This window comes from Eleutherodactylus coqui, chromosome 5 (genome assembly GCF_035609145.1).
Source record: "Eleutherodactylus coqui strain aEleCoq1 chromosome 5, aEleCoq1.hap1, whole genome shotgun sequence".
Taxonomy (NCBI): Eukaryota; Metazoa; Chordata; class Amphibia; order Anura; family Eleutherodactylidae; genus Eleutherodactylus; species Eleutherodactylus coqui.
Genome location: NC_089841.1, coordinates 24976341 through 24989157, shown reverse-complemented (window position 1 = coordinate 24989157; position 12817 = coordinate 24976341). Strand labels below are relative to the sequence as shown.

Below are 12817 nucleotides of genomic sequence, written 5' to 3'. Positions count from 1 at the left end.
TAGGAGGCGATTAGTCTCTTGTTGCATCTGCCGTGCCTCTGCCTGGGCGTTTTGTTGCTGTAAACAAATCTGCACCAGCTGTCACACCAGGTCCTCCATGGCCGCAGTCTTTTTAGATAGGGCGCCAGCGGCTTTTACCCAGGACATGCAGTGTTATCCGCTGGTGTCAATTCTTGCCCGCATCCGAAACACCATATGTGGGAGGACAGCTTGGTAGCGTGCGGGTTGGCGGCAATCAGAGACGGAAAACCAGCGTCTGTAGTCCAAAAGCAGGCGTGACCTGCGTTTATTTTATAACAGAAAACAAAAGTCCAGCCTTGGCTTCAGGCAAACAAAAATTATAGTCCAAATATACAGCTCTCAGGCCGTCCCGGCCTGACCAGGTCGCTCTTGGTAAGTGCAGCGCAAGGCAGGGCTCCTGACTCCAGCCGGTCACACAGGCTGCCCGGGTTCAGCAGTCATCTTAGTCCCCCCCTGTGTCCGTGCATCTGCTACCTTTTATATGCCCCATTCTGGCTCAGTCTCAGCCCCTGGGCTGATTGACCTCGCCCACACCCTGTAGTGGAGGAAGTGGAATGGATGGCACCACTACCAACCTGACATCCATTCCAAAAAAACCAGCCCCGGATTTTTAAAGAACAGATCTCCAGCAACTGCTTGCTGGAGACCACATTACACTCCAGGTTTTCCCACGTCCCAATAGCGGGACGTGACCTTCCTCCAGCCCCCTTATGCGTAATACCGGAACCGAGGGGCGACGTAGCGACCATCCACCACTACGCCCCTCAGTACCTCACACTATTAATGATGGTAAAGCTGCACTTAAACGAGAGGCCAAAATTTTGGTAAGACGCTTCATGTCTACATTATTAAGGATATGGGACGGTAGTTCTGTTTATCTAGCAAATCTCTTTCAGACTTTGGTATCATGGAGATGGCTGCCAAGAGAGAAGTCTGACCTATTTGCTGTCCATCTCAGACGGCGTTAAAATAATTTGCAAGATGTGTGTGCAGAATGGGGGGAAAATTTTTATAGTAAGAAGAAGAAAAGCCATCCGGTCCCGGCTGTTTATTAATTTTCAATGTTTTTTTTAGCTTCTGTGACTTCTTCTCCTGATTTTTGCAGCCAAGTATTCTAAGAATGAGCTAGGAAGAATGGGAAATGTAATATCGTGAAAGTAAGAGGTTAGCTGTTCAGGGGACGGGTGATTTGACTGGGAGTAAGGTTTATCCAAAAATTGTCTGAACTCTGATACTATAGTGCAGTGATGGCAAACCTTTTAGAGACCCAGTGCCCAAACTGCAACCTAAAACCCACTTATTTATCGCAAAGTGCCAACATGCCAGGGGGTGGGGCTTATCACAACGCATGATTTTACCCCCGTCGTTCTAAAAAGGTCAGGGCCGCTTCAAAATAGACAGCGCGCAGATTTTGACTGCTCTTTGGATGCGGAAATACTGCAGAACGTCCTCAGCGGAGATTTCTGTGGAAAATTCTGCAGCATTTCCGCATCCAAAAAGTAGTCAAAATCTGCACCCTGTCTATTTTGAAACAGCCCTGCCCATTTCTGCCACCTGTAAACATACCCCAGCGGTAATAGTAACATCCTCCCAGCAGCCCCAGCGGTAATAGTGACCCCCAGCCCACAGCGCTCCAACGGTAATAGTGACCCCCCACAGCGATAATAGTGACCCCCACCACACAGCAGCCCCAGCGGTAATAGTGACTCCCACCCCCCAGCGGTAATAGTGACCCCCCCCCCCAGCAGCCCCAGCGATAATAGTGACCGCCACCCAGCAGTAATAGTGGCACCCACCCCCCAGGCAATAATAGTGACCCCCACATCACAGCGGTCCCAGCGGTAATAGTGACCCCCACCCCACAGCGGCCCCAGTGGTGATAGTGACCGCCACCCCACAGCGGCCTCAGCGGTAAGTGACCTCCACCTCACATCGGCCCCAGAGGTAATAGTGACCCCCACCCCACAGCGGCCCCAGAGAGAATAGTGACCCCCCCCCACCCACCCCGGCCCTCAGTGCATTAGGGTCACCCCACAGCGGCCCCAGCGGCAATAGTGACCCCCACCCCGCAGCGGCCCCCAGTGCCGTAGGGACACCCCCCCCCCAGCAGCCCCCAGTGCAGTAGGGACACCCCTCAGTGGCCTTCAGTGCAGTAGAGATGCCCCCCCATTGCGGTAGTGACACCCCCCAGCGGCCCCCCCAGTGCGGTAGTGACAACCCCCAGTGCAGTAGTGACACCCCCAGTGGCCACCCAGTGCAGTAGTGACACCCCACAGTGCCCCTCCCGAGACCCACATACTTATCTCCTCCTCCTGGAAGCTCAGCTCCTCTTCTAGTCAGCGATGGTCCCAGCATGCATATTAACTTTTTCTTACCCACTTCTGCCTCAATAGGTAATTCCCAGCAACCTGATTGGTTGTTTGGTTATTTGGGTTGGCTGATTCACCAATCAGGTTGCTGGGAATTGCCGATTGTGGCAGAAGTGAGGAAGAAAGAGTTAATATGCTCCCGGCACACACTCTGACTTCAGTGTGCTGCTAGACGCCTCCCACCTCCCGGCGGAACCAAGTAGTAGGAGACGTCGGGGCAGGGGGGAGGGGGATTCCAGCTGCACACTGAAGTCAGTGTGTGCCGGGATCAGTGCGGCTAGCAGTGCCTTTTGTGAATGCCGGCAGGGAAGCCGCGGCTCCTGCTGGTATTCACAAGTGGTGAGCGGCCGATGGGGTGCATGCCAGTAGGGAGGGCTCTGCGTGCCACAGGTTCGCCACCACTGCTATAGTGAGTGGGTTTGCCGTGATTGTATTATGCCTAGTACGGAGCCTGAAAAAGGGCATATCGTGGGGCTGGCTCATAGCCTGCGAGCTAAGGGAGTAGACGGTTTGTTATTTAACACATAAAATCGTTGGTGGGACCATCTTAGTTTGCACTCAACGAGTTCTGAAATACATAGGTCTAGTTCTGTCCTAGCCTGAGCGATTAATCTTAAATTCTCCTGAGATGGGTACTTTTTGGCCTTGTCTTCTAATTGTAGAACTTTTTGCTCTAATTCTAGTTGTCGGGATAGGCGCTCTCTTTCGCCAGGCTGAAATTTAGATAAGGGCACCGCGGAGAACTACCTTATGCGCCTCCCACAGCGAGATGGGCGAGGAGGCGGAGGGGTTTTTATAGCAAAGTATTCTTCTAATTGTGGTGTTATCAGAGACAGTACCTCGGGGAGTGCTAGAAGGGGATCATTAATGGCCCATGTGGTATTAGTGGGCTTTGACATTAAAGAGCTGCATGATATTGATACTGGGCTGTGGTCCGACCAAGGAACAGAGAGAATTTTAGAACAGGTTATTTGCGGCAGGAAGGAGGTGGGTATTAGAATGCAGTCTTTTCTCCTGTATAGAGAATGTGGGGCTGAAAAATGCATAAAATCTTTGGTAGTGGGGTTGGTTTCCCTCCAGGAATCGACTAGGTGGTGCTGGCCAAGCAATACTCGAAGGTTATGTGACAGGGATGGCTGGGGTGGTAGCAGAGGTGTCAGAAGAGTTATGTAGTTTCTGTCCAGGCCCGGGTCCAAAATGCAATTTGAGTCTCCGCACAGTATGACCGTCCCATGTTTATTTGCCTCTACCAGTTCAAAAATGTTTTAAGAAAATTGATTTGTCTGGTATTGGGGGTATAGTAAGAGACAATGGTTACCGGGACATCTTGAATTATACCCGTGAGTAATAGATAACGGCCTTCGGGGTCGGAAATAGTTGTTGTGTGGGTAAAGGGGATGGACCGGTTGAAGCATATTGTGACCCCTTTTGTTTTGGATGAAGCGGTTGATGAAAAAAAAGTGGGGTAATGGGTGGAGAGATAACGCGGGGAGGAATTAGTGGAGAAATGAGTTTCTTGTAAGCATACAATATCGGCATGCACTCTTTTATAATAGCGGAAAGCTTTGGATCGTTTCTTGGGGGAATTAAAGCCCTGCACATTGTGCGAGATAATTTTTAAAGTCATGGGGGTGATATAAAGAACTGTAAAGATTGCATATCTGGGGGTCCCAGCCCCACGAGAGAAGAACAAGGGAAGTGAGTGAGGGAAAGGGGGGGTGGGAGGGATGTGGAGAAGGTGGCCAACCTGTAAATTCAACATGGAAGACATTTAAGACGGAAGACATTTAAGACATTACAAATAACTTGCATGGGAAGAGCTATTTTGGTGGCCACAACAGCAACTATTCGTGGGAACGACACACCGCAACAGTGCCAAAGAGGCGCTCTTAAGCTTTCTACAAAATATGAAGAGGAGGAGATCCAAGTTCATGGGGAGGTGGGGGGATAAAATAAAAAATAAGAGAGAGGAAAGGAAGAAGCAGAGGAAAAGTGAAAATAAAAGTAAGGTAAAAAAGAGAAGGGGGAAAGAATTAGAAAAGGAGAGGTGGTTTGTAGTGTAGGGCGTATAGGCCCCAAGAACTAAACTCTAGAGTCCATTGACCAAAGATAACCAGAATCCCAGTCCATGGGTAGTATCTGGCAGAACCTTCCATTTCCCTCATTCCAGTCCTTATTTTTTTTTCATTCTTTTTTACTTCTATTGGCGGAGGGGCGATTCTATATGCATACATGAAGGTAGTCCGTAAGTGATAGAGGTATCGCTGCCGAGTTGCCCGCGTCAATCATATATTTTTCGTTCACATTAGGAGGCTATAAAGTTCGCCTGTGGAACATAGGAGTTGGGAAGGCTTTGGAGAAAGGAAAGTATACCCATGGGCATAACATGTCCGACAATGTATTTAAGGGTGTTGGAGACTCTTTAGTTGGAGTTGGATATTTTTCTTGGAAAGGCACCCTCAAGGTCAGTCCGACTTGAATGGTGGGAGGGAGCACCTCCCAAAATTATGGCTCGCAGTTGCTCATTGGTCTCCGGGGAGATCTAGAGGGTTGTGATGCATCTGGTGAGCCTGGTTGCTGGGCTGGGAGTTGGAAGCACAGGTCAGTGAAGCAGCGCCAAGCTCCTTCCGGGGACAGGATAGTATAGGTCTTAGTTTGGAAGGGGAATGTCAGTTTAAACAGGAAGCCCCACCTATACTGAATGCGCTTTTGCTGCAGAATTTCCAAATAGGGCTTGAGAGCTCTCCTTTTAGAAGCATTGAAGGGGCCAGGTCAGGGGATAATTGATAATCGTGACCCTGGAAGGAGAGCTTTGAGATGGAGCGAGCCGTATTAAGCAGTTGTTCTTTAGTGGTGGTAGTGCATTTTCAGGACAACGTCTCTTGGTGGGCCCCCAGCCTTGCAGGCTCTCAAAGCTCTGTGGACTCTGTCCATCTGCAGCTGTTCTATAGGAATATTGGGGCATAACTCCTGGAAAAGGACCGTTTTGGTGGATTGAAGATCTTGAATGGATTTTGGGAGGCCCTGTATTCGTAGGTTGTCTCTACGAGCTCTGTTTTCAGCGTCTTCCCACTTTTCATGGAGGATGAGGATTTCCTCGTGTAGCTGCTCCACTTCTTTTTCGTGGGACTCAAGGACTGTAGTTGCATTATCCATGCGGTCTTCCAGCGCAGCTGTTCGGTATTGAAGGTCTCGGATTTCTTTGACGAGTTTGGAGGTTATGTCGTTAGAGATTTGTGATAATTCTTTTTTCAGCATTAGCTGAATTTGGGGTAATAGTGAATCGGAGAGGGAAGCTGCAGTAGCCTCCAACTCCACAGGACATCCTGAAGCACAGTCTAGGGAGGGTATGGGGTCCTCCGTTGATGAGCGGGAAGATTCATCGAAGGTGGTCAGTGTTGGTAGCAGCTTTGATGATCTTTTGGTCGCTGAGTGCGATGGAGTATTTTTTTCCCGTTTTCAGCAGACTCATGATGTCGATAGCTACAGCAGTTAGGCAGCAAGCTATAAGGTTGGGGTAGGGATTAGGATCTCCTCTAGTCGGCGACCTCTGTAGGCACTTGGTACTGGTAGGACTACATTAGGGACTTACGTTCACCTATGAGACCAAATGTCGCCCACTGTGTTTTCATGGGCAAGAAAGGAGACATACCAGTGTCAGAGAGCGTGGGGGGTAAATGCCACAGAAAGAATGCGAGGCACTGTCTGCTAGCTGCTGATGTGCTGCTTCTGGAGTGTGATGAGTGAGCACAGTAAGGGGGTCCTGGGCTGCAGCCTCTGGATGTATGTGCCAGTCTCTCTCCTATGATGGTGGCTCTGCTCCTCAAGGGTTTCAGTGGAGTTTTGCAGACCACCAGCAGAGGGGGGAGGGGATCGCTCTTGCTCAGAGCTGGAGCTGCAGGCTTTCTCCTAGTGCTGTGTAATGCTCTGCAGCTGCTGTCGGCCCCTCTCCCTTATGTCTGTGATACAGCAGCAGCTCTCCCTGTATCTTCAGCCCTGTCAGTGTCCTCTGTGGCTGCAGAGCTCAGCCTCCCCACTATAGCAGTCCCTGGGCTGCAGAGCCCTTATCAGTGTCCCAGATGCAGGGGGGAAGGGCGAGTGTTTACACCGAGCCCTGCTCTCTGCACGGACGGCTCAGCGCAGGATAAGGGAGATGTGAGAGGAAGTTTCCACTTCACTGATTGTCAGTGCCGGAGGAATCAGGGAATGTGGCAGGGAATCCCCTCAACTCCGGAGCAGCACCTTCTACAAGCTGGTATGGGGAAGGCTTGGAGCCCTGTCTGGCAGTGGGGGAAGGGTGTAACTTCAGGCCGGAGGCCCCAGGGATTCAATGGGCCGCGGTAGGCTGTAAATCAGAGCCACAGCTCAGCAGAAGACGCAGCTCTGAGCTCCCCTGGGTTGTAGAGGGTTATGGGGACCCGATAAGAAGCCTCTAGGAGTCAGGAGAGGAAGGGAAACTTTGTTTTTTCTGGCTGGTAGCAGGAGCAATGGAGTTCAGCAACTTCTCCCTCTGAGTGCCAAGCCACGCCCCCTCCCTGTCACCACTATCTGATGTCACCAGTCACTATTATGTCACTACTGTACCACTATCTGATGTCACCGGTCACTATTATGTCACTACTGTACCACTATCTGATGTCACCGGTCACTATTGTGTCACTACTGTACCACTATCTGATGTCACCGGTCACTATTCTGTCACCACTATCTGATGTCACCGGTCACTATTATGTCACTACTGTCACCACTATCTGATGTCACCGGTCACTATTCTGTCACTACCGTCACCACTATCTGATGTCACCTGTCACTATTCTGTCACTGCTGTCACCACTATCTGATGTCACCTGTCACTATTCTGTCACTACTGTCACCACTATCTGATGTCACCGGTCACTATTCTGTCACTACTGTCACCACTATCTGATGTCACCGGTCACTATTCTGTCACTATTGTCACCACTATCTGATGTCACCGGTCACTATTATGTCACTACTGTCACCACTATCTGATGTCACCGGTCACTATTCTGTCACTACTGTCACCGTTATCTGATGTCACCTGTCACTATTCTGTCACTACCAGCACCACTATCTGATGTCACCTGTCACTATTCTGTCACTACTGTCACCACTATCTGATGTCACCGGTCACTATTCTGTCACTACTGTCACCACTATCTGATGTCACCTGTCACTATTCTGTCATTACTGTCACCACTATCTGATGTCACCGGTCACTATTCTGTCACTACTGTCACCACTATCTGATGTCACCGGTCACTATTCTGTCACTACTGTCACCACTATCTGATGTCACCGGTCACTATTCTGTCACTATTGTCACCACTATCTGATGTCACCGGTCACTATTATGTCACTACTGTCACCACTATCTGATGTCACCGGTCACTATTCTGTCACTACTGTCACCGTTATCTGATGTCACCTGTCACTATTCTGTCACTACCGTCACCACTATCTGATGTCACCTGTCACTATTATGTCACTACTGTCACCACTATCTGATGTCACCGGTCACTATTCTGTCACTACTGTCACCACTATCTGATGTCACCGGTCACTATTCTGTCACTACCGTCACCACTATCTGATGTCACCGGTCACTATTCTGTCACTACCGTCACCACTATCTGATGTCACCGGTCACTATTCTGTCACTACCGTCACCACTATCTGATGTCACCGGTCACTATTCTGTCACTACTGTCACCACTATCTGATGTCACCGGTCACTATTGTGTCACTACTGTCACCACTATATGATGTCACCTGTCACTATTCTGTCACTACCGTCACCACTATCTGATGTCACCTGTCACTATTCTGTCACTACTGTCACCACTATATGATGTCACCTGTCACTATTCTGTCAATACTGTCACCACTATCTGATGTCACCTGTCACTATTCTGTCACTACCGTCACGACTATCTGATGTCACCGGTCACTATTCTGTCACTACTGTCACCACTATCTGATGTCACCTGTCACTATTCTGTCACTACCGTGACCACTATCTGATGTCACCGGTCACTATTCTGTCACTACTGTAACCACTATATTATGTCACCGGTCACTATTCTGTCACTACCGTCACCACTATCTGATGTCACCGGTCACTATTCTGTCACTACTGTCACCACTATCTGATGTCACCGGTCACTATTCTGTCACTACTGTCACCACTATCTGATGTCACCGGTCACTATTATGTCACTACTGTCACCACTATCTGATGTCACCGGTCACTATTCTGTCACTACCGTCACCACTATCTCATGTCACCGGTCACTATTCTGTCACTACCGTCACCACTATCTGATGTCACCGGTCACTCTCTCTCTCTCTGGGTATTGTAGTCCGCCCATTTCATTTATTACTTTAATTCCACATTTTTATCGTTTTGCCAGCTATTTTAGGTACATAACATTTCACAGGCCATTTATAGCAATAGTTGTACAATATAGGAGGAAGATGAAAGAATGTGAAGCTCTGAACACGGAGTAATGGCCAATAAGTAGGATAAAAGGAAACAACAAAATATTTAGAGAAAGCAATCGTGGTCTCGGCCCACAATGTGATGCTTTGGACTCGTGTCTCACAGATGCATGAGGCGAGGGGTATAGGTTCTCTTTAACCCCTTTTAGTTGCCCAGTGTTAAACCAAGGACCGCCTCATGCCTCACATATTTCAAAAACCTAATGACTGCCGTCCTTCAGGGTATTCAACAAGTATTTCCTGAGAATTTGAACCACTCGGCCCGCTTGTCCTTGAACCCCTCCGCCTGTCTAGTCTGGATGCCATTATATGCCCCATTAAGCAGATGTGATGAACCACCTGGATATTTCAGTGGTATACTAGTACTTTTCCATTTTTTTGCTACGGAAGATTATAAGAACATCCTCTGCCACCGCTGGTCCCCACTGTTCTGTAATGTGTGACATGGAGCACCGTGCCGGTTGGATTTGGTCCCAGAGGTTTTGGAGAGGTTCGCACAAGCGCCAAATATGTTGATATCTCAACAAACTCTGTTGAATGCCTTCTCCACATCAAAAGCTGGAAACAAAGAAGGCGTACCCCGAGCCCACACCACCACAATAACATTGATGTAGCGTTGTACCAACTACTGTCTGCTGTCCCTTAATAAACCTCACTTGGTCCTTATCAACATTTGATGGAACCCCAGAGAGTCTGTTGGATAATATTTCACATATAATTTTTATATCTGTATTTAACAGGGATTTTGGTGTAACATAAGCGGAGGGATCGGGGCTTTTACCAGCCAGAGGCAAGGTGGTAATAAGTGCCTTCAGCATCTCTGGAGGGACTTCACCTTTTGTCATTGTTTCATTGAACACCTTGGCCAGATATAAGGCTAGGGTGATTTTGTGGGCCTTGTAATAATCCCCCATAAGACTGTCTGGTCCCGGGGATTTGCTCATTTGTAGGAAATTAATGATGTTGAGTACTTCGGTCATACTAAATGGTTGTGATGGTGCCCAATACCTCCGGGGTCAGAGAAGGAGGCTTCATCCTGCTCAGAAAACTGTTTATATAGTTTTGTGTAGGTTGGCTTGTGGAATCATTGTTAGTTAGGTTATACAATGGTTTATTATTGCCTGCCCATGTATTCACAATTCCTTGAAGGTCAAAAGCCTTGTCCTGGGGGTCATTAATAAATAGAATACGAGATCAGGTTGAACGGGCCTTTACTTGTCGTAGGTTATTTTCAGTATTCTAAAGGCCAGGCTGTGTTCATAAGGACACAATTTTTGGAGCTGTTGGTTTCAGTGGATATTTCTTTAGTTCGTTGTGGTGAATGAGAAAACTCATCAAGTCTGTGCAGTCTAGATCGTAGTGATATAGTAAGGCATTTCTCTGTTTTTTTGTCACATGAGGCCAGTTTTCGGAAATGATATCCCATAAATGCCTTTTGGGTGCACCATAGAGTAGATTAGTGTGATAGACATGATGATTATTTATAAAATATCTATCGATTAATATAACCCAAATGTATTTTGCTGTTGTAATGACTTTCAGCTCTGAGGAGTCTAAAGGACACACACAATCTAATCATGGTATTTGCTAGCCAATGGATGGGTGATGTATTTGCTCTAAGTACATAGAAATTGCTCAACCAGTTTCTAAGAAGTTAAAGGGCCATAGTGTCGTGTATATCCTGTGTTCAATACTGTGTGTTTACCTAGCCCCCTTCCACTCTTCAAACACAAGCTAGTTAAACAAATCATTTGTCAACACAGAATTCCTTAAGGCTGTCTGCATGCTAAAGAATACAAAGTCCATACCTTGGCGGACGTGAGGACGGGAGGGTAGGGAGGCGGGAGACTCTGTATAATCTAGCGAATAAGAATATATATATGTTAGTGATGTAATCTGTTAAACGCCCATAAAGGGCAGGTGTTATCCTTTTTCAATAAAAAGGCCTGTCTGGACGTCTCTGCCAGGAGAGCCATTTTTAACATGAGATTCATACCTTGTGTTTGACTTGGTCAGTGTGCGCATACTGCTTCCACACAATTAGGAAAGCGACAAAATACCCCAAAGCCTGCTGGAGAAATCATATTCCAGATCATTAGTTGAGTTAAAAATAATCTGATAACATTTTTAGTGAATTAGGGGCATACTTTGGGTGTTTTAGAATATAGTTGTAAAGACTCCAAACTTTAATAGTTGGGTGGTTGAATTGTTCCTGAATGAACATAGTTATGGGTGCGTGGTCAGACCACACCATGCTGCCTATAGTGGTAGACATGACCCTACTATTAAGATCCCCATTCACCAGCATAAAATCGATCCTGCTATACATCTTGTGGAGTGTAGAAGATTTCCTTGCCGGTCCTTTTGAGGTCTATCAGTTCCCTGCTGTTGGGTCTTCCTTGGCTTTGTCAGCATAATCCCAGCTTGGATTGAATGTCTAAGGAGGTGTTATGTTGGGGTTATCCTGCCATTCTATGTGTCTGTTTCAAGTATAGTCTGTTTGTTGCTCTCCGGTACCCCCGAACCTCCAGGGCCAGCAACAGCTTAGTACGGTTTTACTGATGTGTTCGAGAAGAAAGAGGCAGAATGTCTGCCACCACATTGTTCCCATGACTGTCCTATTTATCTGGTGCCAGGTTCTGCATATGCTTCAGGGAGGGTATAGCCTCTGTCTCTTCCTGAGTTCCAACCTATGGCAGAATATATCAGATAATCTCGCCATGAGCTTCATCTACAAGTCTTCTCTCCTGCTGGAGCATATTCTACTTTGTTAGAAAGAAGGATGGGTCACTCCGGCCTTGCATAGAATATCGGGGCTTGAATGCTATTGCCAAAAATATCCGTGACCCTTAATCCATGAACTGTTTGCTTGCACTGAGCTCGTATCTTTACGAATCTTGATGTACGTGGAACTTTTAATCTCCTCCACATTCGTGAGGGTGTGTGGTGCAAATATAGTTGCCTATTTGTAGCCCTCCATTTCATATCTTCTTGTAATGGAAGCCTATATAAATGGCTATTTATGATTTTTTTATCCATCCATTTTGTATCTTAAATGTGAAATGCTATGAATACTCATGTGGACTTTAAACCTGTTTGGTGTAGGCTTAGTTATCCAAAACCCACTTCTTTAAAGCCTTATCCAAACTTGTGGTTTTCCAGTTGGCAAAACAGGGTGACGAGTGGAAAACCCTTGGATTGGGCATTATTGAGTATTTGGTTATGCCTTTCTGTCTGGTTAATGCCCCACCCATATTTTAGAAGTTTGTGAATGACGCCTTCAGGGACCTTTTCTATGAGTGTGTTGTCGTGTACCTCGATGATATTCTGATCTTCTCACCAGATATCCACTCACACTGTAGACAATTCCGTGTAGTACTCTAGCAATTACCCACCGCACAGCAACTCAACCCTCAACAAGCCTGGTGGTCCTTATTCTTTGCTCGATTTGATTTTATTTTGCAATTCCAGCCCACCAATAGGAATGTCAAAGCGGACACACCGTTAAGATCCTTAGATTCCAGTGATCTTAAGGAGAAGCCACAATATATTGTAGACCCTGCCAGTTTAGTAACCGTGGCTTCTGTTCAAATAAAGAATATTCCTCCTGGAAGGACATATGTACCTAAAAGAAAACTAGTTTTATCCTGGGGACACTGTTCTAAGGTAGGTGGACACCCAGTTCAACTTAAAAATATGGAGGTAATTTGTCGTCATTACCGTTGGTTAGCTATGGTGAAGGATATCCAGATCTTTTGTTTCAAAACAAGTCCTCAAAACAAAAACCTGCTGGTCTTCTTTGCCCTCTACCCATTCCAGAGATCCCATGGCAGCACATAGCCACAGAATTTATTACGGATTTGCCCTCATCCAATGAGTGCACAATCATCTGGGTGGTCTTCAAT

General features: G+C 47.2%; 2 protein-coding genes across 2 annotated transcripts in view; both read left to right on the top strand.

Moving 5' to 3' along the window:
• Nucleotides 1-12817, top strand: part of LOC136627323 (zinc finger protein 585A-like) — a 194404-nt gene that overhangs the window by 61676 nt on the left and 119911 nt on the right. The window lies entirely within an intron of this gene.
• Nucleotides 6360-12817, top strand: part of LOC136627327 (zinc finger protein 585A-like) — a 55595-nt gene continuing 49137 nt past the window's right edge. Inside the window, exon 1 of the mRNA XM_066602342.1 lies at nucleotides 6360-6645. Coding sequence (XP_066458439.1) covers nucleotides 6597-6645 — 49 coding nt within the window. The 5' untranslated portion in view covers nucleotides 6360-6596. The remainder of the gene's footprint in view (nucleotides 6646-12817) is intronic.